The sequence below is a fragment of the Acartia tonsa genome, chromosome 3 (genome assembly GCF_053477335.1).
Source record: "Acartia tonsa isolate MP-2025a chromosome 3, ASM5347733v1, whole genome shotgun sequence".
Taxonomy (NCBI): domain Eukaryota; kingdom Metazoa; phylum Arthropoda; class Copepoda; order Calanoida; family Acartiidae; genus Acartia; species Acartia tonsa.
The window spans coordinates 16,563,006-16,588,919 of record NC_137262.1 but is presented as its reverse complement, the minus strand read 5'-3'; the positions used below and the strand labels follow the sequence as shown (position 1 = coordinate 16,588,919).

Here is a 25,914-nt window from a genome sequence, read left to right as displayed (position 1 = left end):
TAGGGATGGTATTTTCCAGTTCACTTTCTATCAAAAATAAAAAGTAAATGAGGGCAACCCCCCTTGGACCACTAGACTAATTTGTGAAATTTTTTCCTTCATTGTTTATATCTTATGTCACTAATATGACACCCATCAGACCACTGGCTAATATCTGAAGGAAACTTGGTACTCATGCTTAGACAAGGAGAAAATAAGAGATCAAAAAAGATTTATCTTATAGTGCTAAAGGTTCACATTTCATAACAATAATATACAGAAGTAAAAATTCTAAGCATTTAAATTAAAATGATATTTAATTATTTGTATTTATAGAGAAGCTATAAACTTTACTTAAAATTCTATTTCAATAAAATATACGTTTAATGTCTTTTCCTTAGCAAGATTTATCAGCCTTTTAAATATTTATAATAATAAAATCTTTTTAATTGCTTCTTAAATCTTTGAACAAATGGAAAAGTATCGTTTTATAAAACAGACTAATATGGCAGTATTTTTTGGTTTTCTTAATTTGAATCAAATGTGATAAAAATTCAGGAATGTTTAGTACTACTACAGAAGCAAAGTGACAAATATCTTCTAAAGTTTCAAACTACCCAACAGGTATATTTGACTTTTAAACTATTGGATGTAAAAATAAAAGGGTAAATATTTGACGCATTTGAAAACAAATCCTAATAGTTTTTCGCTTTAAAGACTCCTATTGAAAATTACATTAATATTAAACATTAATAACTATTACTGAAATTTTTGGAAACATTTAAACAGTACATTTTGTCTTTAAAAGTATCGTTTTTGACAGCCGTAGATTGTAAATTTAATAGCAGATCTAAATTCTAAAAAGACTTATATTCTTAGGGGCAGGGGGCAGATGCTCGAAAGATTCTATTGTCGCCAGTGCTGGAGTATCCTACAATGTACATTCAAACTCTTCCCAATGATGATAAAGCGCTGAATATTATCAGTTTGAAAGAAACCAACCCTGAGGTATGCAATTTGATTTTGCTGAGGAAAACTGAAATAATTCAAACGTGTGAATTCTGCTCTATGTATGGCTGGCCATGATTATTAAAGGGGTAAATTTGTTTCGTATCACAAAAACACATTGTTAAAAACATCACAGAAAATAAATGATGACAAAAATTCAACATACTATATATACTTAATATCTTATTTAAGGCTATGGAATCTGACTTAAAATTTTAATATGTGGGTATGATAATTTAATGAATTATGTTTTATTTATGCTTTGACTCAAGGAGTTAGGTGTGTGTCAATTTTTCCTAGGTATACGAGTTTATAGCAAATACCTCAGGAGAAAGGGACAAGTGGGTGCGAACTCTAATTGATAGAATCAGTTTCTTCAAGAATTCACCAGAAGCAGCTAAAATAACCCAGAGAAGATCAATGAAGGTAAAGGTTTCCCTGGTTAAAGAGCATCTGCTCTATAGTTTCAATTAATCTGTCTTTTTGTCATGGGAAAGGGTGGGACTTCGCACGATAATTAGTAAGTTAAACCAATAAATGTAATAAGTATAGATGTATGTATAACCCAGTCGACTACCTGGCCTGAAGCTACTTTGTCCTGAAGCTACTTTATCCGAAGCTACTTTGTCCGAAGCTACTTTGTCCGAAGCTACTTTATCCGAAGCTACTTTGTCCAAGATCCCCCCAGCCTTGGGAACCTTTTCCGTCTGCTAGCAAATAATTTACGATGCTCTTGGCTTATATTCAAAGACCAAATTGACAGTCGCCATAGAGTATCCACGAGGTGGAAACCTACAGATATTTAACTCTCCCCCCTCTATTGTTAAACCATCATTAAATAGGCTAAGTCTTTTAAATTATAGGGAATATTTAGCTGAATTAATGAAACTGCTATGAGATGATATCATTCTATTTTTAACTTTTGTATTTTATGAATGGTATTATATTTGTATAATTATTTATTCATTTATTTTTCTACATATTAAAAAAAAAAATTTATTACAGAACAAGGCCAATATAATGAAGAGAGAAGAAATGAATAAAGCTAGAGCTGAATCTAAAATCATCAAAGTTGGAAAAATTAATCTTATGCCCAAGCAAACATCTTAAAGTAACCGCTTCCAAAAAATGTCATGTACTTTTCCTATTTCATCTTGGTGTTTTATGTAGCTTAATTCAATCTCATTTGACAGTATTTATTGATTATATCCAATTAACAGTATTAGAAACTTAACTTTTAGTACCTTAGAAGTAACAAATACCTTTTTTATTTATTTATTTTTATGATAATTAGTTAGTCTAATTAACTATAATCAGCTAACTTGATAAGTTTTAGTAATTAAATGTGCTTTCTATGTTATTAATTGAAATATTATGTATGTATGTATATTATATTACTTTTACTTTTATTTTTCAACAAGTAGGTGGAATTGGAATTATTTTAAATTCCATGCTTAACTTCAGTTTTTATGTATTATTTTCATGATTATACAATTGTTTGTTTTGTCATTCTTAAGGAAGCCTGCAAGAATTACACCGCTTTATTTGCAGAAAGACTGCCACAAGTAGACCAACTATTCAAAATATGAAGCCTACAGCTTTAATAACAAATTTTTTATTTAAAGTTCAAATTTGGGGTATTAGGTCTACTTGTAGCCTTCTTTCAGCAGCTAAAGCGGTGTATTTTTCTTTCAGGCTTCCTTTAATTGGTGCAATGATAGTGTGTACTTTCAGAGGTGAACACAATGCCTGGCTCAGGTCAAAAAGCGCAGGTTATCAAGTTAGTGGACTCGAATGCCTTGATTTCACCATTACAGGCAATATACATTTTTTTCTTTTTTGAAAAACATTTTAAAAATGTCTTTAGAATCATACATTAGGTCAGACAAAAATAGTAAAAACAGAAATGTAGGAGATAAAAATTTAAAGAAAAATAAGAAAAAGCTGAGGAAAAAGGGCGAGTAAGTGGGAATGGTAGAGAAAGATGATACGAATCTAAGAAAATATTTTAAATAAAAAAAAAATTCTTAATGATTTTTTAGGTTGATTGTCACACAGTAAAAGTTCTGAACAGTTCTCCTGTCTATCATCCTTGCGAAATAATATATCAAAAGGTAAAATAATAACTTGTATACATATACTTGTAGTCCAATGTTCAGTTTGTATTGTAGCTCCACTACTAAAAATAATATTTACAGGTCAAAAGGTTATTTTCCCAAATCTGAGAGATTTGAGAAACTTATTAAAGATTATAGGATCCTTTCCATTTTATTTTATCTCATTTTATCTTTTTAGCAGAGAAAGAGGGATATATAATAGGATAAATTGTAGGCTAAGAGTGATTTTTATTTGTATTAGTAAAAAGAATGATAAAGAAATATAAGCATGGAAATAAATTTTATATAAAGATGCCAAGAGCAGTCAAACAGTCCGACAAAGAGAGTTAGAGTAGATACACAAAAATCTTGCTTCTGACTAAACTACTTTTCACTATATTACTTTTTTCATTAGGACACAGAAATCACAAGAATTTTGGAGGAAAAAAGAAAAATATTTCAAAGCATTTTACAGGTAGAAGAAAAAAATGATTATGTTGTCAGACTATTAAAGCAGTTTTATAAAACATGGTATAATAATATTGTTGTTTTTGAAGACTTCAGACTTAGTTTTTAATGCATTATAGTTTACTGCTCTAATAGGACAGTACTAATAAGAATGCTCTATTTTTTTAAAAAAAAAAGCTTTTCAAACCAAATTTTGTTAAAATTCTTACAAATAAAAAATCAGTAAAAATTTGAAATTATTTTTAGGCCATCAGTAGCCAATCAGAGCCATCAGATGACCAAGGAGAGCAGGACAATACACTGGAAAATATTTTCATCAAAATTTTGAACCAAATCCAAACTCTTACAGAAACTATTGCTTCTTCACTTGAGGTTAGTAAATTGATTGTATAATAGATAATTTTTTTAAAGAAGTAAAATGGAAATAATTAGGATAACTCTTATATTCTTGTATTGCATATAAGTTAGTATAGGCGTCTTGATCTCAAACATACATAAGGTTAAAGATTTTGGGGACTTTGTTTGGACAGACAAACGGCCAAACGGACAGCGTTAGAGACAATCGGACATACAAGGGGAGATACACCTTATTATAGAGGAGCTACAATACTAACAAGGAAATCAAGGATATTAGCATCTATAAATCTATACAAAAAAGTATGAATAGAAATATAATATTTTAAAATTGAATAAAGAATACTATTTCAATAAATTTATTGCTGCAAAATATGAAAATATAAAATATTGTAAAATATTTTTAAATTGAATTTTCAAAATCACTATCTTTTCTCTATCAAAAATTTGCATATATAAAGTGCACCTAGCTGGGCAAAGTGGCATAAAACATAAAAAAGTTTTCAAATTTTCAGCTAAGAAATTTAGGTAAGAAATTGAATAAATAAATATATGATGAATGTACATTTAAACGCCAGATGTCAAATACTGCAAATGGTTACAGCAGAAGTTATAATTTATTAAATGGTATTTCAACAGAATATAAACGAATTTCAGTGATTATATTGTATAATCAAGTATAATATGACAGTTTTCATATACGGTTTTTATATTTAGATGTAGTTCTAGTCTTTCGTGAACAGTAAGATTTAACTTTTAATTAAATCCTAATCGATTAACTAATCCTTTTACCAAATAAAATTCAAATTGAAAGGTCTTTAGAAACTAACAGTAGTACAAAAAAAGCCTTGAATCTAAAGATAAAACGCTAAGTTTATTTTTGTAAAATTATACAAGATGTTTATATTTAAAGGAGATTGAAAGAAGTCTATTCATTCTATGCGACAAGAGACATGCTTTCTAAATAATAAATATAAAAGAACACAAGATTAGAGTTTTACTCTAAGAAAATGTTGCTTTGTGGTTAATGTGTATCTGTAAAAATAAATTTGCTCAATTTCATTAAGTTTTCTTGCTACCATTTTTCATATTTTTAATGAATTTTTATGTAATTTATAAGATCATTAACTGTAAAACAAGTGGCGTTTGCTTGTAAAATGTCAGATAATCAGAAATTGTCAAATGCTTTGTACAAGTCTAAGATATACTAAATTTTTTAAAAGGACATGGATTTCGTCACTTTGTCAGTCTGTCTTTAAACTCAACTAAGAAATTTGTATCCAAGTTCTTATTAAAAATATTTGTCTTAAAAATGTATCAAAGGTTTGTATCATTGTTTTATAGTATAAAATCAAAAATATCTCTTTTATAATATAGATAAATGCTATGCTTTTATAAAACAGCTAATTAGTAATAGGCTACAATTAGAAATAACTTGAACGAAGTTGGGGAGAGGAGAATCGCAAATAACACCCCTCACCACCTCTATTTTTCACAGTGGAGATCATAATAATTGAAAAGCCTTACACATTAGCCAACGAAACAATTTACAATTTAGCTAAAAAATGTTTTCTCCTACAGAATAATTATTCATGGCTATTATGTTATATCTGAATGTCAAGGAATTCTTTGTACATAAAAGTAAACCTGAAATATTTTATAGGTTTCCAATATTTTGTGTTATATATCTTTTTTTATACATCAAATTCTCGCCATTATTTTTCTTTCTTTGTAACAAGATAGTTTTAACACGCAAAATGTGTTCTTGCTTACTATTTATTAGATACAAAGGAATTATAAAAACTTGAAAACAATTAATGTAGCCAATAAACCAATTTTTTCTTTCATCTATCCATCTATTTCTAAATTTACTTTCTTGTTAAAGCCAATAAATCGCAGGTTTGCATTTTGTCAATAGCAAGGCAAGATAGATTAAGATATATTCCTGAAAGCTAGGTCTAAAAGCAAAGCTACTCTGGTTGATCAATCTTTCTCTTGCATTTTTGTTGTTGAAAATGAAATATATTAGCACTTTGCAGGGATCTAAAGTGATTAGACAATGGCCGATAAATTGATGTACGTCTCCAATGGTCATACACCAAATTACCCTTTCTGTAGGTATAGATTTGGACACTTGACCTAATGAACCAACCAATCAAAATTTGATATAAGTCTCCAATGTTGTCAAGGCAACGAATAAGAAAACGTTATAATAAACTTTTGGAGACTAGTGTATTAAACAGCCCAATGTCCCCTCCCTGGCTGAGCAATTTGTCTTTCTAGTTTAGAATTAAATAGCGGCTTTTCCCTAGATGTTCAGTGGAGAATTTTTTAAATATTTTAGATACTTGAAAAAAAATTTCCCTTTTTTCAGTTTTAAAAATATTCTTAGCCTCCAGCCTTTTTTTGGGAATCCCCTACTGGGAACGGGAGGTTTCTCAACCTTATTGAATTGTAAGTAGTTTTAATCTATGCAAAATACTTCACCTCTCTTTTTTTAGGTTTATTTACAAATACTTTCTCTAAATATAACTTTTAACCTAATATTTGGTAAAGTTGAAAGTAAATCTGATAAAGTGTTTGCACAGGTCTTATATTTGTTCTCACTTGCATTCAAACCACTTTACTTTTATTGCTTTTTTCTAAGAAAAAGGATCTTTTAGATTAACTTGGACCTCTTTTGTTTTTATTTTCCATAAATGTTAAAAAAAAATGATAAACTTTCAAAGTAAGAAGAATTAGAAGGGTAGAAAACAAAGTTCATGTGGCCGCATATTTAGGATAATTGGGTATAGTCCTTTCCATGACATCGCTCCATATGGGGCGATGATTTTCTATAGCTCCTTCAAGGAGCTATAGCATAGCCTCTTATCATATGGAGCGATGTGATAGCCCCTTTTAAGGAGCGTTCATATCGCCTCTTATGATAAGAGGCTATGCTATAGCTCCTTCATGGCCTCTTAATAGCTCCTTTGAAGGGGCGTTAATATCGCCTCTTATGATAAGAGGCTATACTATAGCCCCATGATGGCTCCTTCATAGCCTCTCCATCGCCCCTCCATAGTCCTTTACCTCCAGTGCCCCTTCATCGCTCCTTCATCGCCCCTACATCGCTCCTTCATCTCTCCTTCTTGAAATTTATATTAAATTGTACTTTGATGGCCCCTACATCGCCCCTACATCGCCCCTACATCGCTCCTTCATCTCTAATTCTTGAATTTTATATTACATTGTACTTTGATGGCCCCTACAGCGCTCCTCCATCGCCCCTACATCGCTCCTACATCGCCCCTACATCGCTCCTTCATCTCTCCTTCTTATAATTTATATTACATTGTACTTTGATGGCCCCTACATCGCTCCTCCATCGCCCCTACATCGCTCCTACATCGCCCCTACATCGCCCCTACATCGCTCCTTCTTGAAATTTATATTACATTGTACTTTGATGGCCCCTACATCGCTCCTCCATGGCCCCTTCATCGCTCCTACATCGCCCCTACATCGCTCCTTCATCTCTCCTTCTTGAAATTTATATTACATTGTACTTTGATGGCCCCTACATCGCTCCTCCATCGCCCCTTCATCGCTCCTACATCGCCCCTACATCGCTCCTTCATCTCTCCTTCTTGATATTTATATTACATTGTACTTTGATGGCCCCTACATCGCTCCTCCATCGCCCCTACATCGCTCCTCCATGGCCCCTACATCGCTCCTTCATCTCTCCTTCTTGAAATTTATATTACATTGTACTTACTTTGATGGCCCTTACATCGCTCCTCCATCGCCCCTGCATCGCTCCTCCATCGCCCCTACATCGCTCCTCCATCGCCCCAACATCGCTCCTCCATGGCCCCTACATCGCTCCTCCATCCCCTTACATCGCTCCTTCATCTCTCCTTCTTGATATTTATATTACATTGTACTTTGATGGCCCCTACATCGCTCCTCCATCGCCCCTACATCGCTCCTTCATCTCTCCTTCTTGAAATTTATATTACATTGTACTTACTTTGATGGCCCTTACATCGCTCCTCCATCGCCCCTTCATCGCTCCTCCATCGCCCCTACATCGCTCCTCCATCGCCCCTACATCGCTCCTCCATGGCCCCTACATCGCTCCTCCATCCCCTTACATCGCTCCTCCATCGCCCCTACATCGCTCCTATATCGCTCCTACATCGCCCCTACATCGCTCCTTCATCTCTCCTTCTTGAAATTTATATTACATTGTACTTACTTTGATGGCCCCTACATCGCTCCTCCATTGCCCCTATATCGCTCCTACATCGCCCCTACATCGCTCCTTCATCTTTCCTTCTTGAAATTTATATTACATTGTACTTACTTTGATGGCCCCTACATCGCTCCTCCATCGCCCCTTCATTGCTCCTCCATCGCCCCTACATCGCTCCTCCATCGCTCCTACATCGCCCCTACATCGCTCCTTCATCTCTCCTTCTTGAAATTTATATTACATTGTACTTTGATGGCCCCTACATCGCTCCTCCATCGCCCCTTCATCGCTCCTACAACGCCCCTACATCGCCCCTATATCGCTCCTATATCGCCCCTACATCGCTCCTTCATCTCTCCTTCTTGAAATTTATATTACATTGTACTTACTTTGATGGCCCCTACATCGCTCCTCCATCGCCCCTATATCGCTCCTACATCGCCCCTACATCGCTCCTTCATCTCTCCTTCTTGAAATTTATATTACATTGTACTTACTTTGATGGCCCCTACATCGCTCCTCCATCGCCCCTACATCGCTCCTCCATCGCCCCTACATCGCTCCTCCATCGCCCCTATATCGCTCCTACATCGCCCCTACATCGCTCCTTCATCTCTCCTTCTTGAAATTTATATTACATTGTACTTACTTTGATGGCCCCTACATCGCTCCTCCATCGCCCCTACATCGCTCCTCCATCGCCCCTACATCGCTCCTCCATCGCCCCTATATCGCTCCTACATCGCCCCTACATCGCTCCTTCATCTCTCCTTCTTGAAATTTATATTACATTGTACTTACTTTGATGGCCCCTACATCGCTCCTCCATCGCTCCTTCATCTCTCCTTCTTGAAATTTATATTACATTGTACTTACTTTGATGGCCCCTACATCGCTCCTCCATCGCCCCTACATCGCTCCTACATCGCTCCTTCATCTCTCCTTCTTGAAATTTATATTACATTGTACTTTGATGGCCCCTACATCGCTCCTCCATCGCTCCTTCATCTCTCCTTCTTGAAATTTATATTACATTGTACATACTTTGATGGCCCCTACATCGCTCCTCCATCGCCCCTACATCGCTCCTTCATCTCTCCTTCTTGAAATTTATATTACATTGTACTTTGATGGCCCCTACATCGCTCCTCCATCGCCCCTTCATCGCTCCTTCATCGCCCCTACATTTTTCCTTCATCTCTCCTTCTTGAAATTTATATTACATTGTACTTTGATGGCCCCTACATCGCTCCTTCATCGCCCCTAAATCTCTCCTTCTTGAAATTTATATTACATTGTACTTACTTTGCTGGCCCATACATCGCTCCTTTTCCAAATTTATATTACATTCTACTTTGATAGGGGATGTAGGGGCCATAAAAGTACAATGTAATATAAATTTGGAGAAGGAGCTATGAAGGGGCGATGGAGGAGCGATGTAGGAGCGATGTAGGGGCGATGGAGGAGCGATGTAGGGGCCATCAAAGTACAATGTAATATAAATTTCAAGAAGGAGAGATGAAGGAGCGATGTAGGGGCGATGTAGGAGCGATATAGGGGCGATGTAGGAGCGATGTAGGGGCGATGGAGGAGCGATGTAGGGGCGATGGAGGAGCGATGTAGGGGCGATGGAGGAGCGATGTAGGGGCGATGTAGGAGCGATGAAGGGGCGATGGAGGAGCGATGTAGGGGCGATGTAGGAGCGATGAAGGGGCGATGGAGGAGCGATGTAGGGGCCATCAAAGTAAGTACAATGTAATATAAATTTCAAGAAGGAGCGATGTAGGGGCGATGTAGGAGCGATGAAGGGGCGATGTAGGAGCGATGAAGGGGCGATGGAGGAGCAATGAAGGGGTGATGGAGGAGCGATGTAGGGGCGATGTAGGGGCGATGTAGGAGCGATGTAGGGGCGATGGAGGAGCGATGTAGGGGCCATCAAAGTAAGTACAATGTAATATAAATTATAAGAAGGAGAGATGAAGGAGCGATGTAGGGGCGATGTAGGAGCGATGAAGGGGCGATGTAGGAGCGATGAAGGGGCGATGGAGGAGCAATGAAGGGGTGATGGAGGAGCGATGTAGGGGATGTAGGGGCCATAAAAGTACAATGTAATATAAATTTGGAGAAGGAGCGATGAAGGGGCGATGGAGGAGCGATGTAGGAGCGATGTAGGGGCGATGGAGGAGCGATGTAGGGGTCATCAAAGTACAATGTAATATAAATTTCAAGAAGGAGAGATGAAGGAGCGATGTAGGGGCGATGGAGGAGCGATGAAGGGGCGATGGAGGAGCGATGTAGGGGCCATCAAAGTACAATGTAATATAAATTTCAAGAAGGAGAGATGAAGGAGCGATGTAGGGGCGATGTAGGAGCGATGAAGGGGCGATGGAGGAGCGATGTAGGGGCCATCAAAGTACAATGTAATATAAATTTCAAGAAGGAGAGATGAAGGAGCGATGTAGGGGCGATGTAGGAGCGATGTAGGGGCGATGGAGGAGCGATGTAGGGGTCATCAAAGTACAATGTAATATAAATTTCAAGAAGGAGAGATGAAGGAGCGATGTAGGGGCGATGTAGGAGCGATGAAGGGGCGATGGAGGAGCGATGTAGGGGCGATGTAGGAGCGATGAAGGGGCGATGAAGGGGCGATGGAGGAGCGATGTAGGGGCGATGTAGGAGCGATGAAGGGGCGATGGAGGAGCGATGTAGGGGCCATCAAAGTAAGTACAATGTAATATAAATTTCAAGAAGGAGAGATGAAGGAGCGATGTAGGGGCGATGTAGGAGCGATGAAGGGGCGATGGAGGAGCGATGTAGGGGCCATCAAAGTACAATGTAATATAAATTTCAAGAAGGAGAGATGAAGGAGCGATGTAGGGGCGATGTAGGAGCGATGAAGGGGCGATGGAGGAGCGATGTAGGGGCCATCAAAGTACAATGTAATATAAATTTCAAGAAGGAGAGATGAAGGAGCGATGTAGGAGCGATGAAGGGGCGATGAAGGAGCGATGTACGGGGCGATGGAGGAGCGATGAAGGGGCGATGGAGGAGCGATGTAGGGGCCATCAAAGTACAATGTAATGTAAATTTCAAGAAGGAGAGATGAAGGAGCGATGTAGGGGCGATGGAGGAGCGATGAAGGGGCGATGGAGGAGCGATGAAGGAGCGATGTAGGAGCGATGAAGGGGCGATGGAGGAGCGATGGAGGAGCGATGTAGGGGCCATCAAAGTACCATGTAATAAAAATTTCAAGAAGGAGAGATGAAGGAGCGATGTAGGAGCGATGAAGGGGCGATGGAGGAGCAATGTAGGGGCCATCAAAGTACAATGTAGTATAAATTTCAAGATGGAGAGATGAAGGAGCGATGTAGGAGCGATGAAGGGGCGATGGAGGAGCGATGTAGGGGCCATCAAAGTAAGTACAATGTAATATAAATTTCAAGAAGGAGAGATGAAGGAGCGATGTAGGGGCCATCAAGGAACTCAGATATATATATAAAATCGTGAAGGGGCCATGAAGAGGCGATATTTTATTAAATAGCCCCTTGGGATAAGAGGACATATCATTACCTCTTTAGAAGGAGCGATTATGGAGCGATAAAGGATCATTTAATCGCCTCTTAGGGCAAGGGGCTATCAAATCGCTCCTTTCAAGGAGTCATAACATCGCCTCTTGTTATAAGGGGCTATTAAATCGCTCCTTTCAAGGAGCCAATACATCGCCCCTTGTCATAAGAGGCGATCAATTAAAATCATCGCCCCATATGGAGCGATGTCATGGAAAGGACTATACCCGGATAATTTAGTTAAATGTGATTATGAAGCAGATTGTTAGAAATATAAAATAATGATCTTGTTAGCTTCACCTATTAGTAAAAAAGTTATGGCTTTTTGTGAAAACTAAATGTCAAAAATACTATAGCTTAGATGGGATTACAAGGCAGTTGTTGATATAGCTTTAAAAGTCTCTAATGTTACATAATCTTAAATTGAAAATTATGTCACAGAAGCATTTAAACAATAATGAGAGTACTAATGATAAGTTTTGCTATTTATAAACACTAGCGGCTTCGCCCCTAGCCTCTAGGGGCTTTGCCCCAAGAAGTGATAAAAAAAATTAATATTTATTGTTTTTAGTGAGATAATGTTGCTATTCTTTCATTTAAAATAAATGCTGGAATAAAAAATAATAAAAAGGGCAGCCTGCGGCAGCCTGTACCAGAGCAAAATAAAAAATAAGGGGGGGGATTTTTTTGTTTTTGTGGGGGGTTAGGGGTGTCCCACCCCCCAAGAAAATAGCTTAAAACCACCACAGGACCAATAGGTATATACCCTCAAGAGTAGAATCCGATCGGTTCAGTGGTTACCGAGTTCTTAAGCTTCAGACGGACAGACAGACGGATGGACGGACGGACGGACGGACAGACAGATAGACATCGTACTACTTTGTATTATTGATAGTAACATGGGGGGAGGGGGGGGGGGGCTGGTAATCATTCCAGGGAAGAAAACCTGTTTTTGTGTACTAGTCTAAGTGATACACTCAGCTTCTTGGGAATTCACCAGATGCTAGCAACAAAGAGAGGGTTAGGTAATCTGAGAGAGTAAAAAAACATGGCAGACAAGCAGCTTACTTTTTAATGTAAATTTGAATTACTGTAAGCTAGTGATGTTTTATATTTAAATATATAATATGTTTATTAAGAGAGGGGATGTTTTGATTATACTCTTTCTAAAAATTGTAATTTTAGTCCATGAATCGAGTTTAGAATTAAATATTTCACTTACTCTACTGTTTTTATTGACTTTTTCAGCAGTTAAACAAATTAAAATCTATTATTTCTCCTGGGTTTGGTTAATGCTTTTTATTAATCTGTTACCCATGAAATGATAAAGGCAAAAAACTATTTAAATAATAGGTTATTTATTCATTCAAATATAAAATAAGTGCACTACTCAAACTATACAAGTTTGATTGACTGACAGAAGTACTGTCAGTATTTTATATAAATATTTCAATGATTTAAACAAAAGTTTTAAGTGCATTGAGTAGGACAAGATATTTTGCAAATGAAAATTGTCCAATATCAAAAAAGTAATTATAAAATTACTTTAACAATCACATTAAAAATGTATTCTATTGTAAACATTTTTTTATATAAAGTATTTATTCTAAACTTTCAATTATAGAGACGAAAGTATTCCCTAGGGACTTGATCCATGTTCATGCACGAAGCACATCCGCTGGTCATTGGGGAGGTGATTGGTTTGAATCTTGGTCCAACACCGCGTCATAACTAAAAACATTAAAAATAGTTCATACTGCTGCTATGTCAGGTGCGCGACATAAATAGTTAGATTATATGTAAAGCCTTGGCCCATAAATAGGCGTAACTCATTACCATGCACTGCACAGTTAGGCATTCACAGATCAAAGGGTTGATTGTCTGTTACTTAACCTAATATCCTTGGGTGTTAGAGTATCGCTTCCCATTACAAGCGGATGATGCTCTGGATTCTCTATAATGATCATTTCCTAGCGACAAGTTATACCTTTAAAATCTTGAACAAATAAAAGAAAATGAAGAAAATATTGTATGATCCTTAAAACACCAATTATTAATATCCCATTATTGTAATTATCTTTTTCTGTTGATAAATATCAAGACGGAAATATTTTTTTATTAACTGATTTATCTGTATTGTACATGCTTAATTGATTTCTGATACTTCAGTTCAACCAAGAGGCCCCAATACAGCTAACCAAAGATGCAGAAAGTGCTGCTGTTAAATCTACCAAACTTATCAGCATTCTGGAATCTCTCAGTTACCACCTTTGCAGTCTTATTCAGGGTTTACAGGTATTGTCAACAAATCCCAAGGATAGTATAATCTATGATTTGTTGGTTTAATCTAGGATAACTTATTAGGTATTATAACTTACCATTTTTCACAAGGATAATATTATCCAACACAATAGAAAAATTCTTAACAACTTAACATTCTTGACTTTCAGCTACCACGTTTAATGGCCTATTCAGTCTTAAAAGAATTATAAACTTTTAGAATAAAAAGATTTTTCAATAGGTGAACCAAAAAAGTACAACCTTTGAAAAGAGGAAGGCCTAGATCTTTTTAGAAATGAGACTTTTAATAATTAGCTTTTTCTAATAGAATCTTCATTTGGTCTAAGGGGTAATCAAAATGAACTAGTTTAAAGAATTCGTCAAACAAAGACTAAGCACTGTAGTTTTACTTTTAAAACTTATTTTTAATAGTTATTTATTGCATGTCTAGGACAGTGAGCGTGCTAGAAAGAGTATTTTAGAGAGATTACTGAAACATCAACAAATCATCTGTAATCTTATGGTGTCAGGTAAGGCTTACACTTTTATATTCAAACTTTTATAAAAGCACGTTCATATTTCTTTCAATTTTTCACATTCTATGTGGGAACTTTTTAATTGGATCAGCCATTTTATATATTTTGCCTTTCTCAAAACATAGGTTGAAAGTATACCAACCTCAATTGAGAATAAGTTTTTGTTTCTTCAGAACAATTGTGTACCAAAAGCTTCTATGATAACAACTTAAAGGGGCGTCGTAGCTCAGTGGTAACGCACTGAGTTACGGTGATGAGAGTTCGAGTTCTAGTCCCCATGTGGCAACTCGAATTTCTCAGTTGAATACATTCACGCAACTTCCCCTGGTTGTGTAAGAAGGGGATTATTAAGTAAGTTTGGATACTTAATAGTCAAGTACATAATATCAGTACTACCCTTATCCCAAGCTCCTCTGCGGAGAGCGTCATTCATTACGGTGACTAAATTTGGGACACCTGCCATACTCGGCGAGGGTGAGGTAATAATGAGTAGCTCTCATGAGATAGCGGGTCAAGTCATAATGTGCTTGAACGTGGAGCTTGATAGCCCTAGTGGCTATACAAAAGTGTCTCAGCCTACTCCATGACTACTTAGGTCCAAACCCTAAGAGACTATGGCTAATCAATCAATCAATGATAACAACTTTTCTTTATTAGAAAGAAATGGAGAAAAGTGCAGTGATATAACTTTTGATGCTAAGTGTAGGATAATCTTATTGCCAATTTAGAGGACATTGTTTTGACAAATTCAAAAATACAGAAACATTAAAAAAAAACTTTGTTGTAACACTTCTAAATAAAAAAGATTAAAGGAACTCATTTATTGGTGGATTTTTAGAGATTTATAGTTTTATTAGACTTGAATCAGCTGTTATCAAAAGAATGTGTCATTTATAGATTTATTGATAATGCCAACAAATAGCCGCTGTTTTTAAATCTAGCATATAATTTAGGTGGTTTACAAAGCAGCGAAGCTGTGGAAAAGAAATGTTTGAAAAGTAGCAGTTCCCTACCATCACTCTCACATCTACCATCACAACTTTAAAGAAACTGGAAGATTTAATTATTTTGCCAGTGATCCACTTTATCTTCAATTTATCTATTCATTGAAACAAATAAAAACAAGGAGTATAGTTGGTCCAATATCAATAAATCAATGTATCTATCAGAATAATTTAAATTTAGATATCTGTATAAAAAGTGTACATTATTTTGACTAAGCTAATGTTCCTGTATTATGTAGAAATTCGCAAAATTTATCAAATTATTAGCTGGTCTAATATAAAAAAATCTAAAAATATCAAACAAAATCTATCAAATTAAATGTATGTATTTTAACTTTTGTTAAACTGTATAAATAATTATTATTTAATATTTTTTGTTTGTTTTAAATTTTCATTTTATTTTATAGCATTTACATACCAAAGATTAACATTAACAATATCTAAAGATTAAAATATGTAAAATTTATATTAAATTCAGAAAATTCTTATTTATCTATCGCAGATTGAATGCGTTATATGCTATTTCTAGTATTTACAGAGCTGCCTATTAGTACAGAAATTTCAATTTGTTGTTTAATTCTAATGTAATTCTTAATTATCTGTATGTAAATTTTATTATGATGAGTCATTCATAAATATTAATTTCATATCATACTTAATTATTTTGTAAGTTTGTTAAGAAGCAGGTAGTTCAGTGGAGGATGAGAGACTATTTTTAGTTTGAATAAGTTGTAGGTTTTTTTCCCTCTATCAAGATTATTTCTTAATTGAATCATGAAACAAAACTCCCTACAATTTATATATTTATACAACAATTTAAGTGTAAAAATTCAGTGCATTAATAGTCAAAGTCCGCCCTGAGGTAGCCAATATAAATTTATGACACTGCAAAGTTTGAAATGCAGATATCTCTACCTGTCACACAGGTATGTAGCAAATATTAATATTTTAGTAACATTAAACTTCAAATATCTACAAAGTCATTTGCTAAAAGCTGATTCAGAGAACCATTCCCTGAAGGATATATCATTCCATTTTTGTTGTTTACTCATGCCCTGTTTTTTACTAATTATTTATTAAACGTCAGGTTTCAGTCCCAATTTCTTGGTATGTCTCTTTGTTTCCTATATCTCAATGTTCACTTAAGACTACACATTCACATCTTAACTCTTAATATGATATAAATGAAAACTATAATATTCAAATATTACTTTTCGTACAACTACCCATTACAATCTATAATACAAAGTAGAACGATGTCTGTCTGTCCGTCTGACCGTCTGTCTGTCTGTCCCTTAAGATCTCGGTAACCACTGAACCGATCGGATTCTACTCTTCATGGTATCTACCTATTGGTCCTGTGGTGGTTTTAAGCTATTTTCTCGGGGGGTGGGACACCCCCAACCCCCCTAAAAACCAAAAAATCCCCCCCCCCATTTTTTTTTTTTTTTTTTTTTTTTTTTTTAAGGAGATTTCCATGGTCCTTTACGATTTTCGCAATAATTTTTTTTATCACCTCTTGGGGCAAAGCCCCTAGAGGCTAGGGGCGAAGCCGCTAGTTTTTAAAAAGTTAGAATTGAAATGTATCTCACATGGATTATGGCTAGAAATCAACCTTATTCGACATTCACTCAAAGCCCCAAAAATAATGGACTTAAAAGTGTATTAAACTGTATATAAGACATTTGCGAATATATTGATACCATTAATTTGCCTCTTAGATAGAAAAAAGTATGTTTTTTTAATATTTTTCTCTTGCTACAAATCAAATTTCAAATTTGAGTCACCAAAAATGCTAAACTAATTTTTGCTCTAGAAGAATCAATTTTTGGAGTTAGAAAGTGCTTAATACCTCATTTTAATCGCCTGGCATTGCTTTATAATATACAGGTAATGACTTGGTTTTTTATGGAACAGCTGACTAAAAAATCGAGGTTTTGTGATAAACCCACTTTTGTTGTTGCTCCATAAATGATATTTTTTTTCCCAATTCTTTTGGCTGTAAAGAAGCTTTATATATTCATATAACATCCACCTAAATTTGACTTTTGGTATTTTATTTATAACATCACCAGAGGGAATTGAATTTTGGAAAAAAATATCAATTTATATTTTACACTGCTATGCATTGTTCTTGTTCTTGTTTCTAAAAAAAATTTATATTATAAAAAAGAGAATTATTTAACGCTTCTATAGGTATGTTTATCATTTTCTAGGCTTAATATAACTATAATTACACCATTTTAAAGTTAGACATCATAACATATTAACACAATTATTGAATCGGTCTGTATTATTAAGCTGGCAACTCTTAAAACAGCTGCATTTCAGTATCCTATTATATAAAGTAGTAATCTTGTTGTCTTTAGCTTAAGATTTTGACAATTACAGTACCTATTGAGTTCTGTGTTTTATGGATGCTTCCTATAGGACCCTGGATAGTTTTGGAATTTTGAAAATAATATCAATTTATATTTTACACTGCTATGCATTGTTCTTGTTCTTGTTTCTAAAAAATATTTTTATGATTAAAAAGAGAATTATTTAATGCTTCTATAGGTATGTTAATCATTTTTCTAGTCTAAATATAACTATAATTCCAGCATTTTTTAAACATCATTATATTCAAGTTATTGTAATTTTTAAATAAAATATCAATATCAAGAACTATTGGAACAATTTTTACCATGCAAAACAAGGTGTTATAAAGTGTAGGATCCCTCACAATATCTATCTGTCTGTCTATAATGCATTACACATGTAATGCTAATAGAGAGGATCCTATAAGAGTGCTCTTATAATGTGAACTTCTCATAATTGAATGGGCTTCCTGAAACCAGAGACCATAAAGTTGGCCTAGTAACTACAAGGGGGAGTGCAGGAGTATCCAGGGGGAGGTGCTTGTAAAAGGGTAATTTTTTTAGGGATGGGGGTAATCACCCCCCTTAATATATTATGGGGGGTATAAACCCAGCCTTTTAAATTTTTTTTTAATAGGAGTAAAGAAAATCCTTAAAACTTACAAATCTAGTAATCAAACTAGCACCCCAACCAATAATTGGTTCCATGCCAAATGTAGGAGTGGAAAAACATTGAAGGGACAAATGCATGAGTCCCAAACGTCAGAGTGGAACAAACGCAGGAGTGGGACAAACGTTGGAGTGGACAAACGCAGGATTTTTGGGACAAACGTCGGAGTGGACAAACACAGGAGTCCCAAACTTTTTTTTCAATTTTGAATTTTTGTTTACAAACACAGCCCCCCCTACCTTCGTCCCGTTACTTTTCTTAGTTAGGTTAGGTTAGGATATAGGCTAGGGGGCTGAGCGCTGCAGCCATAGTCATTATTTTGTAGACAGGGGTATAAAAAATTTCAAAATTGTAATATTATTAAAATAGTAGACACTCCACGGCTGGTTTTTTATTAAATGAATAAGTTAGGGTACAATGTTTGGCACTTTCGATATAAGTAAATGATAATAAAAAACCCATAGAATGCGATAATAACTTCAGAAAAATCGAAGAAAATAGTTTTCATACTTAATTAACGTTTTTAAGTTTTTCTTCAAAAAGTTTAGATAAGATGCCTTTAAAAGTCGTCTATGATTTTGTCAGGGATAAAAATGTAACTTTAAAATAAGAATTACAACATATTTTGTCAATTAGTACAAAGTAAAATTTTGAACATTTTATTGATCAGTATATTTTTTAAAATGTGAAGTAGAAACCTGAATATTTTATCATGAAAATTGTGTTATGATTTGATTGTCTGCTAGATTACAAGAAAAAAGATACTGACAGTACTTGTTGGTTCTTTAAAAAAAATTAGGTAGATTACTTTCAGAACCCCTCTTTTTGCAACGTTATTTTAATAGAACAGAGACGTAATCTTAGTGTACTCAATATCTAGACAGCCAACCATTGTTTTAGAATTGTTCAATTTTTTTAACTTCTGATAAAAACAGAATTAATGGTATTTTTGTAAATATTATACCTCCAAGAAATGGCTATACTTCCCAATCATATGTTGTGTGATATTTAAGAGGAATTATTTTGATATAATGTCATTAAAATATTCGTTGAAAAAAGTGCTATTCTAGCTTATACTTTACATTTTAATGTGTATGATAATTCAAATAAAAGATAATGAAGATTTATATTATATTTAATTGTTATAATTATAAAGAAAAACCTGGAAACAGTAAAAAACTGACTTTATTTTATTGACGTAGGGAAAATTTTGTCAAATATTTGAATAAAAAAGCAATATAAAACAAAATAAATTATTTTTAATATAGTCACAAAAAGGCTTAATGAGTTTAGGAAATATTTCATTCACTAATCATGTCATTTAAACTCTATTACATAGAATACAGTGTAAAAAGATGTTCTCGTTTTAATTTTAAGTAATTTCAAATGCATTTTAATACCTTTTAATGATTTATTTTTTGAAACATCTTTTTATAAAATGTTAATGATTTTTGAAGTTATATGTTAAAATGTTTTTAAATTATGTTAACATTTTGTTTTAAATGTAGAAAATTGGTAATTCTAAACATTCTAAAAATGATTTTATTAAATTTTCATCACTTAAATTGCATGTTTGATGAAATTTTCAACTGATAATTCAAGAAAAATCGTTTAAGTTTTATTATATTTTACTTTGAAATGTTAAAAAAATATATTATTGTCAAAAATGTGGAAGTTATACTTTCCTCAAAAAAAGACCTAAAACATGCAAATTAACACGTGTAATGAGATTTTTTTTCTTTCAGGTTTAATTTTAAGTAATTATTGATATTTTTTGTAAAAAGGATTTTATATAAAAAGTTTTAAAACTCGAGTTATGTAGTGGTTCTAAAAAAGGTTGCGAATTTATGCAATTTTCTTGCAAAAAAAATTTTCTAGGATTTTAAAAATAGCAAAGGATGTTATTAGACGTACTTACAGATACAATTGCTAAGTCATTTTGGCCAAACACTAAAATAAAGTTTTGACATCTGAGGGCCCATACGTGACTCCTAGGTTTTATTTAAGCAATGTCCACTCCAATGTTTTCCACTCCGACGTTTGTCCACCTTGATGTTTGTCCACTCTGACGTTTGTCCCATTCTTACGTTTGTCCACTCCGATGTTTGGGACTCCTGCATTTGTCCACTCCGATTTTTGGGACTCCTATGTTTGAGGTAGAACCCCAATAAGTAAATCTCAATAAAACTTGATAAAATTATGCAAAATATCAAAGTATTCAATCCCTGAATTTCAACCATCTATCTTGAATAGGAGTAGAGAAAATCATGAAAACTTGAATTGTAAGAATCGATATAGCCCACCCCAGTTTTTTGGCAAATCCTAATGAAACTTGATGAAAATATGGAGTATTGATAGAGAGAGAGAATATTCAATCCATGAAAATTTAAGCCTTCTATCTTTTATAGAAGCCGAGAAAATCTCGTTTTCCCCTTTCTGTCTCAGACAGACAGACATACCAATGGACAGACATACAGATGAATGGACAGACAATGGACGGACAAATATTTTGAATTATAGAGTAGCTTCACTACTAAAAAACTAAGTAGGATAATTGTTGTACACAAATTGATTTCAGTATGTTTTAAATGAGCTTACATAATCGAGGAAGTCCAAGCTTTTTGATTTGGGGGGGAAGGGGGGAGGGAAATTTGGGCATCCCCATGTTTATTTTGTGGGGTAATCTTTATATAAAAAAGGCAAGGACGTCAAAGCTTTTTATATTTTTTTTTTTGGGGGGGGGGGGAGAGGGGAAGATTAAAAATTAAAAATTTAAAAATTATGGGGTTGCCCCAAATTAATTAATAACCCTTAACCCCCTAACCCCCCCCCCCCCCCCCACCGGGACATCCCTTTACATAAAGTAATGATTATAAAGTTGCTAAGTACCTTACTGCTACAAAAATCATCTTCCAACATTTAAGATTAATTTTAAAACGCCTGAATTAACAATAAGAGCTAACCATGCACAGTGCCTTCGAAGGTGCTTTGACTTAAGTGTCAGAACCTAAATTGGGACATAGTGCATTTCATTACCCTAGGTTAGGTAACTTCATTTCACTTTTCAAAAAAATCTAAAATGCAGCGGTTTTTGAGAAAATTAGATTTAAAAATTTCTAGTTAAATTTTCACCCACTAGGAGTTACCGCATAATCATGACAAGAAAATCGAAGAATATTTATTTAATATTTTGAACAACTTTGCTTTTATAAAGTCAGTCATAAAACCTCCCTATATATGATTTATTTAAGGCTGAATTTCTGTGACCTTAGCAAAGCAATTGATAAAAATAGCCATTAATTACATCACTTCAGGAGTGGTTTTATGAAGAAATTTATTAGAGCAAACTTGTTCAAAATTAAAAATAAATAATCTTTGCTTTTCTTGTTATGATTATACGGTAACTCCTAGTGGGTGAAAATTGAACTTGAAATTTTCAAATTTAATTTTCTCAAAAACCGCTGCATTTTAGATTTTATTGAAAAGTGAAATAAAGTTACCTAACCTAGGGTAATGAAATGCACTATGTCCCAATTTAGGTTCTGACACTAAAGTCAAAGCACCTTAGAAGGCACTGTGCATGGTGTGGATATACACATCCTAATTGTAAAAATGTTTTGCTTTTTAAAATTGTAAATCAATTATTCAGGAATCGTTTTACTTTGTTTGTTTACTAGCAGCTGCGCTCCAAACATCTAGGAGCTCTGTAATTAAAGGAGTAAGGAAATTAGTAAAATAGCCTTATACTTTACCGAAATCTTAAGCTACAGACAAAAAAGCTTTATATAACATGTATTAATTTGTAAAACTGCAAATGACAAAATATGACCTATTTTTTTCTCTTTAAAAATTCTCTTTAAACACCTCCCCCTTTTTATATAAAGATGCTAATTCCCCCCTAACCCCAAGAGGATATGAGCAGTAAAAACCCCGCAGGTGGCACAATTTTCTAACACTTCTTTCTTATTTAGTCTTTTAAAAGGATTCAAAATGCATTGACATATATATATTTTTTTTTAACTCTTATTTTATACATCTTAATTGGAACTGATGATCTATTTTTATAGAGAAACATATGTATTCCATCAATAAAAAGTTAAAAAATTAAGTGTGTTTATACATATAATAATTACTATATATAATAGGATAATGAAATGCAGCTGTTTTAAGGGTTGCCAGCTTAATAATACAGACCGATTCAATAATTGTGTTAATATGTTAAGATGTCTAACTTTAAAATGGTGTAATTATAGTTATATTTAGCATAGAAAAATGATAAACATACCTATAGAAGCGTTAAACAATTCTCTTTTTTATAATATAAATTTTTTTTAGAAACAAGAACAAGAACAATGCATAGCAGTGTAAAATATAAATTGATATTTTTTTCCAAAATTCAATTCCCTCTGGTGATGTTATAAATAAAATACCAAAAGTCAAATTTAGGTTGATGTTATATGAATATATAAAGCTTCTTTACAGCCAAAAAAATTGGGAAAAAAAATATCATTTATGGAGCAACAACAAAAGTGGGTTTATCACAAAACCTCGATTTTTTAGTCAGCTGTTCTATAAACAACCAAGTCATTACCTGTATATTATAAAGCAATGCCAGGCGATTAAAATGAGGTATTAAGCACTTTCTAACTCCAAAAATTGATTCTTCTAGAGCAAAAATTAGTTTAGCATTTTTGGTGACTCAAATTTGAAATTTGATTTGTTGCAAGAGAAAAATATCAAAAAAACATACTTTTTTTTATCTCAGAGGCAAATTAATGGTACCAATATATTCGCAAATGTCTTATATACAGTTTAATACACTTTTAAGTCCATTATTTTTGGGGCTTTGAGTGAATGTCGAATAAGGTTGATTTCTAGCCTTATATGAATAATTTAAACATTACACATGAAATCAGGGAAATAGACAAATTATACAGAATACAAGGATGATAACATCAAAATTACGAAGAAGGTTCAGCGATGGCAAGATCCTATTGTACAGACAGAAAGACGGACAGACACACACAATTAAAGACATCTTGTTACTTAAAATAAGGATAATCGACAATTAAGAAAAAGAAAAATGACGCTTTTGAGACCAATAAGGTTAGTCAATGTGCAAAAGTCTCTTGATCTACAAAAAATATGTTAACTAATTTCTTTTAGCATTTTTTTAAATGATTGATAAAATTCGGATTTATCCTTAATTAAATACTTAAATGTATACCTATGTTTTTTTTTTAATTTAATAAAGTTTTTCTTGAAAACATTTATCTGTCCATGACTTAGAGAAAACTCAAATAAAAGTTTTAAACTGTCGTTCCAAATTTGGATATGAACATTTGGAAATTACATTCATTACCACATATGGAATTGTTGTTATGCTTTTACGTTATAATAATGTTATTATGACGTAAGGGAGGGGGGGGGGGGGGGGTTGACACAATTGCGTAAACCGTGTGTATATTTATCTTTGTACTGAGAAGATAGGATATTGAAGATAAAATCATTATTATATGATGAATTTCCCCCAGATTTAAGATTTTTTGGATAGGCCTCCAGGTTCCAGAGCTCTAGGCCTCCATGTGGTCTCTATACAGGTAAAAATTAAAAATAATTTTTTTTAAAGTGTAAGAGGTCAAGTTACAAAATAAAATATGCATCTTTTTGAATGTTATTCACATATTTGAAGAAAAGACATACATGTTTTGTTTAATAAGCTGACATCTTACTCTTGAAGAAAAAAATTTCTTATTTTTACCTGGAGGCCTATCCGAAAAAACTTAAATCTGGGGGAAATTCATCATGTAAGAATGATTTTATCTTCAATAAAATATCCTCTCAGTCCAAAGATAAAGCCTATATACACGGTTTACGCAAATGTGTCAAAACTCCCCCCCCCCCCCCCCCCTTAGTGACAGAGCGCTAATAATGCGCTATCACATACAAACTATTCAGAACAAAACACAACACACCAGACTAATTAATATTTAGATTAAATTAAGGCAAACTGTTACTGTTTCATTAAATTAACTATTGCGCTTCTTATATTATTTCTGTATGAACATAAATGATTACCAGCTACGCCCTTAGAGGCCTCTGGTGGCACTTTAGGTATAAGGTGGGTAATTCGACTCTTCACTTTTTATTCGAAAATTTCTTTATTACTCTTTGGGGGATGGAGGCAGCTTATACTAATAACAAAATTAATTCGGGAAAAAAATCATGAAACCTATACGTGTTTATCAGCTGTCGTTGAGGGGCCCCCCAAATATTATTTTATATTAATTTTGCTTGTTGGTTATACCTTATACCTGGGATGGAGGTAACCTAACCAAAAATGGGCATAACCCTCCCTGGACATATAAGAAGCTTCGTTGTTAGGGAGAACTATATCAGTCTAGCGGGTAAAAAAACAGAGAGACATCCTGTTACTTTGATACAAGAGCAATTAGAAGTATTATATTTATTTTAATTATTTTTACATGTTGTAATTTTCTTGACAAAAAAGACAAAAAACTTAAAACCTAATTTTCCTGGTATAGGAGTACCAACCATTCCAAAATAAATTATAAGTTATTAGCAATTTCATTTGCAATTCCATGAATATCCATCTTTTTCATTTCAGAACATAATTTTGCACCATTTTCCACATTTTCCTTTACAAAATAATACCTATTAAATATAAATTTAAAAAGCTTGAATATAGACTTAAAATCCCAGCCTTTTGAAAAGCAAAGAGAAAATTAATTGTTGTTTAGCTTACAGCTTTATGAATACACATTACAGTAATTGAACTCAAATAATTTGGAAAGACTTCGTGATTTTCCAATTTTATTTTACTTATTTCTTTCCGCTTTCATAAAAATTACAAAATCTTAGTTCCTGTATAAAACAAAAACAAAATGTGTTTTGTAATAAAGAGAATACGGAATAAACATAATTTAGATGCAATTACGTAATTCAAATTAATATCATGTTTCAAAACATCAAGTTTTGTAAAGAGAAACAAGGATAAAATTAAAAACTCGAGATAAATGTAGTAGTAGTAGTATTAAAATATTACTATAGAATTTGAAATAAATATGCAGGTATGATCATAAGATCCCCGGAAGTTAAAAAATAAGAAGCTTACCAAAGAGGTATTCAACGAGGTTTTATTTTAGTTATTAATTGATAAAAATCAATATATTTATCCTTAACATTGTATCTAACCTGTATAAAAACATTTTCTGAAATTTGTTTAATTTCAGTGACGTCACATATTATATGTGATAACATGCGTCCCTGTACTTCATTCAAGGCCAATCCTAGTAAAATAATTAGTAAAGTTTTTAGGGTTGGCAATCCGGA

At 33.7% G+C, this 25,914-nt stretch overlaps 3 protein-coding genes across 4 annotated transcripts in view; 2 read left to right on the top strand and 1 right to left on the bottom strand.

The window, feature by feature from the left end:
• Positions 1 to 120: 120 nt before the first annotated feature.
• LOC145313478 (rho guanine nucleotide exchange factor 1-like) lies at positions 121 to 2,722 on the top strand. Its single transcript, XM_080152910.1, has 5 exons — positions 121 to 231; positions 538 to 603; positions 859 to 987; positions 1,288 to 1,413; positions 1,993 to 2,722. The coding sequence occupies exons 1-5, from the start codon at positions 175 to 177 to the stop codon at positions 2,095 to 2,097; spliced, it is 483 nt and encodes a 160-aa protein (XP_080009036.1). The 5' UTR covers positions 121 to 174; the 3' UTR covers positions 2,098 to 2,722.
• Positions 2,713 to 15,634, top strand: LOC145313477 (uncharacterized). Its single transcript, XM_080152909.1, has 7 exons — positions 2,713 to 2,804; positions 3,030 to 3,101; positions 3,499 to 3,558; positions 3,798 to 3,923; positions 13,881 to 14,006; positions 14,443 to 14,521; positions 15,481 to 15,634. The coding sequence occupies exons 1-7, from the start codon at positions 2,733 to 2,735 to the stop codon at positions 15,570 to 15,572; spliced, it is 627 nt and encodes a 208-aa protein (XP_080009035.1). The 5' UTR covers positions 2,713 to 2,732; the 3' UTR covers positions 15,573 to 15,634.
• LOC145313475 (chorion peroxidase-like) overlaps positions 13,320 to 25,914 on the bottom strand; it is a 41,263-nt gene continuing 28,668 nt past the window's right edge. The window contains exons 20-21 of one of the 2 annotated variants that reach the window (XM_080152908.1): positions 25,777 to 25,871; positions 13,320 to 13,442 (exon numbers count right to left, since the gene is read on the bottom strand). In XM_080152908.1, the coding sequence (XP_080009034.1) occupies positions 13,437 to 13,442; positions 25,777 to 25,871 (101 nt within the window). In that variant the 3' untranslated portion in view covers positions 13,320 to 13,436. Of the gene's footprint in view, positions 13,443 to 25,012; positions 25,221 to 25,776; positions 25,872 to 25,914 lie in introns of those variants that run through there. The other variant, XM_080152907.1, reaches the window with a different exon arrangement.